The 5,973-nt window shown below is 38.6% G+C and overlaps 1 protein-coding gene across 1 annotated transcript; it reads right to left on the bottom strand.

Moving 5' to 3' along the window:
* Positions 1-201: 201 nt before the first annotated feature.
* LOC149146442 (eukaryotic initiation factor 4A-10-like) lies at positions 202-4,877 on the bottom strand. The gene is made up of 3 exons (XM_089452768.1): positions 4,739-4,877; positions 576-845; positions 202-542 (listed from the first exon to the last, which is right to left on the bottom strand). The coding sequence occupies exons 1-3, from the start codon at positions 4,875-4,877 to the stop codon at positions 202-204; spliced, it is 750 nt and encodes a 249-aa protein (XP_089308894.1).
* Between the last annotated feature and the right edge of the window lie 1,096 nt (positions 4,878-5,973).

Raw genomic sequence — 5,973 nt, 5'->3', positions numbered from 1 at the left:
AACTAATACAACCATATTAATATATTGATACAATCATATATATATGTTAATACAAATCAAATGTTATCAAAACATATCCATGATTAATAAATTATAACTAAATACATACAAAACAAATCCCAAACATAAATAAATAGGATATTTTACAATAAATACAAAACAAAATTAAACTAAAAATAGAAAAAGAAACCCAAACAAAACTTAAATATTGACACATAAGGGATAAGGAAGCTCCTCAACAACGACATTGTAGAACCTCTGAACGTCTTGTAGCATTCTCTCATCATCTCTTGTAACAAAGTTAATTGCCACACCCTTCCTTCCAAACCTGCCACTACGACCAATTCGATGGAGATAGTTTTCTGGCTGGGTAGGAAGGTCATAGTTGATGACTAGTGAGACTTGTTGCACATCAATACCACGTGCCAGCAGATCAGTTGTAATCAGTACACGTGAGGATCCAGATCGAAATTCCCTCATAATGACATCCCTGGTGTTTTGATCCATGTCCCCATGAGTAGCGGAGACAGTGTGGTCACGAGCTGTCACGAGCTGTCATCTTGTCCATTTATCATAGATCTGGTCTTTGAAACCCCTGGAAAGCATTTCATCGGCTTCATCCAGCACAAACATCTTGATGCAATCGGGGCGAAGAGAGTGCCTGCGTAACATGTCAAACACACGGCCCGGGGTTCCAACAACAACATGAACTCCACTCATGAGTATACGCTGATCATCGCGAACACTGGTTCCACCTACGCAGGCATGAACTTTAACCTGCAAGTAATCCCCGAGAGCGCGCATGACCTTTTCGATTTGTTGTGCAAGCTCTCGGGTATTACATTCTAAACGTCAGTGATGCAGTTCCAAAGGACGATTTCCCTACACCTTCAGGACTTGAAAATCAAAATAAGTCTGTGGATTTGCAAGAAGAGGTGTCGCCCAAGAGTGTCGAGGCTACAACAGAGAATAAAATGTCGTAGGAATAGACGAAAGTCTCTGTTAGAACGGTAGGAATCTGCAGTTTCAAGTGATTTTTGTTTTGGTACTAACAGATGCTTTTGTCAAGGAAAATGAGGGCACTGGGCCGTGCAGTTTCTGCGTCTGCTACTGCAATTGGATGCCTCGCAATTCTTGACATCAGTTAATTGTTTTGGATCTGAGATAGGCCTTCAACAAAATGTTTGGCCTCTGATGCGGATCATCTCTATTTTTCGGGGTGATTTCTGTATAAACTGATGCAGATAATCGCTTAATTCATATATATCAGGAGGTATAAAACTACTTTGATCCAAGTCCCCCAAGTCCCCCTGATTATAAAAAATTAACAATTGTGATTGATGTATCGGGCCCAGTGGCAGAATGATGGCGGGTATCTCTCAGAGATGGATCAAAATCAACTGCGCAATATGCAAGAGCATCTAGTTTTATGGCCTTCAATGAAAGTGGATCAAAAACTGATGGATATAAGCCAGATGTCATAGAGACGCGCAATGATTTTCTTTCCCTCCGTAGAGAAAGACTCTCCAAGCCGAGTATCCAGTGAATAGCGCACAGGCGGACAAAAAGAGGTTGAGATACCTCCTTAGATATTAATATTAAGCGTCTAAAAATATTTTTGTCTTCCCCATCAAAAGAATCCAGAAAACGAGTAAATATCATCAAAACAATGTGACAAAGAACAGGATCATAAGAATATATCAGACCAGATCATGAGAGGATATCCAAGAATTGGATCTTTAAGCCCCGCGAGTTCAATCAGAAATCCAATATCTTAAATCCAATATCTTAACTCCATTGCGAGTTCGGTCCAGGTAATGACTTCCTCAAACAACAAACAAACACAAAAAAAATGGTTAATTTTTTTTTTTTTTTTATTAATGTTTTTTTTTTTTTAAATATCTAAAAAAACAAAAAATGATTAGTGGTTTTTTTTTTTTTTTTTTTTTTAAAAACAAAAGAAAATGGTTAAATTTTTTTAATATCTAACAAAAACAAAATGGTTAGTTTTTTTTGTTAATAATAATAATATATGTTATGATACATATAGTATTATTATTTTGTGGAATTTTTTTTTTTGTAATCTAAAATTAAAAACTAAATTTTTATTTTGTTTCTAAAACTAAAAAACTAAATGTTTTTTTTTTTTTTTTTTTAAATCTAAAATTAAAAAAAACAAAATTTCATCTAAAAATTTAAAGATGTTTTTTTTTTTATTCACAAAATTCTTTATTGTCTTGTTGCACATTAGTTCTCCAGCAAGAGTAGTTTTATTCGAACGAAATCAATAGATTTTCTGATCTTCCTGATCGCACGAAGCGCAGGAAGAGAGCATACTAATCGATTGATTCGTTTTTATTCATGCAGGGGGGGGGGGGTTTGAAAAGACGAAATTTAAAACTAGCTAAACACTAAACTATCTGAAAACTCAAACTTAAACTTCTTTGTGAAGATCCTGCTGTCGCCCGGTCTCACAAATTATTTTGTCTTAAAGAAAAATACTAGAACTGAATTAAATTCCTAATGCCTAATCCCTTAGCACCATCCCTGGAAACGGCGCCAAAATGTTGGGCAATTTATTGGGCTTAAATTGCTGCATTAAATTATCGACCAGGAAAACTCATAAGCTTGTGATGATGCCAGCACAATATATGCAGGAGTAGGCAACTAACTCTATGTCTAACTAAATTATTTAAGATTCAATACAATATGCAAGGGAAGAGGCTCCTAACTAAGGAGGTCCTGGTTGTCCTTCCCTACAGTATCATAGAGAAATCATTGATTACATGAAACTAAAAACTTAAAATGAAGACAAAAGAATGAACTTAATTATTGTTTAGATTCAAGTAGAGAGAGAGAATAACTTAGTCTCTTGATTGTCCTCTCATGTACTAATCCAAACTAAACTAAGATTCATTCATAAGCATGAGAAATGAAATGACTTGAAACATAAAAGCACAAAAGAATGAATTTCAATTACCATATAAATCAATGGAGAGAGAGCCTAACTTAGACTCTTGGTATCTCCTCATATGATACTTGAAACATAAAAGCAAAAGAATGAATTTTAATTATCATGCAAATCAAATGGAGAGAGAGCCTAACTTAGACCCTTGGTTGTTCTCTCATATGCTGATAACATTCTAATTTAAAACTCATTCATCAATCTCAAACAAATCCTCAAACACCAAACATCTAAGCAATTAAATGAAATAAGATCTAATATGAAATAACATGTTTCTCTCATCCTTTTAGAGTGAGCTCAATTCTCTTAAGAACAAGACAAATTATTCCATATACTACATTAATGAAAATTAAATCTAAAACTACATAATGGAAATATATGTACAACTTAAATCTAAAACTACATAGTGGAAATATATGAAAAATGAAGCTTTATTCTATGCCATCATAAGTTGGATACAATGCTCTAAGAGTCCTCCCCTTGGAATGGAGGAGGTACTCCTATTTATACAATGAGAGGAGATAACAAACTCATAATGATGATCCATTAATCTCTCTTTTAGTTCCATACATTTCTCAACCATCTAGACACATAACCCTATCCTCCATGATTTCCTCCATGAGGTCCATGATCTTCTCCATGATCTTTTCCATGAGGTTTATCTTATCAAATTCGAATTTGATCATTCAAGGCCACATAAAGATGCCCTGGAAGCTTCCTTTGTGCCTACACATGTCAACAAACTCATTCTAATTGTTAGGTATAAGTATAAGCATCTTATTTTCTAAATTTTAGCCATAAATTCACTTAAAAATGTTAAGAATTAATAAACTTTGGAAAAACATAGTTATAACCCAATAATGAAGTAACTGGAATGATGTGGAGGTGGAATGGAGGTGACATGAAGGTAAAATGTGAAGATATTGGTGAATAATGGAGTGAAAATAGGGACCATTGTGAGGCCCAACAACGACATACTACCGACACGACAATGATTATGGTTCCATTTTCCCCACCATTGCTGGCGAGTACCCCGGTTATTTTTTGATGACAAGCTTGATGGGGATACCATGTGCTTGAAAAGCGTCATTTCGACAGACTCCGATGTCATTAAGTTTTAACGAGTCTGACAAAGGAAAAACTCGGCGTCTTTTCTTGTTTAGAGAGTCTGAAAAGACAACAGAAAAGTGAACTCCAGGGGGGTCCTTTTTCGTAAAGTTGTGTCTCTTGAGCCCGAAAAAGTATAAAACAATGCCCGAAAGAACCGTCCGACCAGTACGATCGAGGAGTACTTTTCATAATTAGTAACTTCGACCCGAAAAAGTAAAAAAGCGGTCAGAAGCATGTCATTTCGTAGCCAATAATGAGTCTGAAACGACAAAAACCCGACGATCTTTTAAGTTTAAACGGTCGAAAAAAGAGCTTAAAGGCGACCGCCTCTCACTTCTTTTAACGAGTTGAGAGGGAGACTTGGCTATCTTTTCTTGTTTCACGCTGGAAAAGAGCTTAAAGATGACTTCTTGGGACCAAGTGTGTATAAAACTGTCGTAATTCTAACACTTGAGATCCTGCACAAGGAACACTGCACACGTAAACCCGTTCGAGATATATATAAACAATGCGCATAAAAACATAGTAAAAAACCATATTGGAACCAAGCATATAGTAAATACCATGATAAAAACCCATATTTGTGGAAAATAATATTTAATTTTACAAAATTACCATAAATAAGGGGGGGGGGGGGTAAACAATATTTTTTACCATTGTTACCTTGAGGCTTTGTGGAGCGACTTGGAGCATTGAGGTTGGCGAGCGAAATTCGACCCCATACGTCCATCATCCATCCTGAAATCAATTCCAGGTAGATACACCTTGCCCTACACTCTGTTTTAATGTCTTTTTCCTGCATTTTGACGGTGGAATGTGGTTGTTTGAGCGGATTTTTTGAATTGCATTCCGCTCTCGGTCATCGTGGATTTCGCTATCGGGTCCACAATGACCGATAAAAACTTCCACAGGCTGCGCCTAGATCAGCGCGGAAAAGTGATGTACTTCCACGCTGACCCGAGAGAAACAACAAAGGCGCCCATTATCAGCCGCGCAACAAGTTTTTTAATAAAATTTACATATGAAACTTTGCAAGCAGGGTGCTAATGAGATTTTTGGTCATGCAGGGTTATAATGGCATTCGTTTGGCAGGAACACACTCATGATAACAATGATATAGCGGCTTTTGCTGATGTCGAGTGCCGAAACGCATTGCGGGGGTGTGGGTTGCTTAAATTTTTCTTAACTCCACGCTTGCGGGCACAACCTGACCTTCTGGAACTCCTGATCAGGGCTTGGAATCGCACAGATGGGAAATTTGTTATCCGAGGCCGGGAAATTGAGTTTGATTATACAGACATCTATTTTTTGACCGGGTTGTCTCGTCGAGATGAGAGGCCTATTCTGGAGGGGCAGCGACCCAGTGGTGATACTTTAGATATGCTGATGGCTCAGGTGTGCCCACGGGCACGCAAGTCGCGGAGCGGAAAGGTGGCAATTCCTATAGTGGAGGACATAATCCTTCGAGCTATGCTCTTCATGGTGACACGGGTAGCGGGCTCCAAGGCCCAACACGAGGCCTCGAAGACCCATCTCCGATTGGCCCTCGAATACTTGAATCCCACCATATTTAACTGAGCAGAGGCAGTAGCGGCAAACATGAAGAGACAACTCACCAACTGTCGTCGCAGAGAGACGAAACAGTTTGGCTATTGATCGATCTTACTCCCGCTCATGCTAGAGCGGGTGTCGGCACTGCAACTGCAGGATATGGTTTTGGACCCACCCAGGCCACGCGAGACGAGGGCCACATGATGGACCCATGTCATGCCACGAGGAGGTGGTGGCCGACCAGTGGCATGGGGGGTGTACTTCCGAGAGGGGTTGGAGCGATAGACGATCTTCGTGGAGGACTGGCCGTATGCCGGCCTCGACTTCTGCGGAGACCCTGACATGCA

Source organism: Pinus tabuliformis, chromosome X, assembly GCF_031772625.1.
Source record: "Pinus tabuliformis cultivar Carrire ecotype Pingquan chromosome X, CPIR1, whole genome shotgun sequence".
Classification (NCBI taxonomy): Eukaryota; Viridiplantae; Streptophyta; class Pinopsida; order Pinales; family Pinaceae; genus Pinus; species Pinus tabuliformis.
The sequence above is the reverse complement of the archived record's forward strand: the minus strand, read 5'-3'. Positions and strand labels throughout refer to the sequence as shown.

Excerpts from the sequence above, each read along its gene's own strand:
- LOC149146442 (XM_089452768.1), bottom strand. The coding sequence starts at position 4,877 with ATGCAGGAAAAAGACATTAAAACAGAGTGTAGGGCAAGGTGTATCTAC. Across the intron at positions 846-4,738 it reads TCGCTCCACAAAGCCTCAAG|AATGTAATACCCGAGAGCTT; the intron begins GTAACAATGGTA and ends ACTGACGTTTAG. Across the intron at positions 543-575 it reads GGGTTTCAAAGACCAGATCT|CTCGTGACCACACTGTCTCC; the intron begins ATGATAAATGGA and ends AGCTCGTGACAG.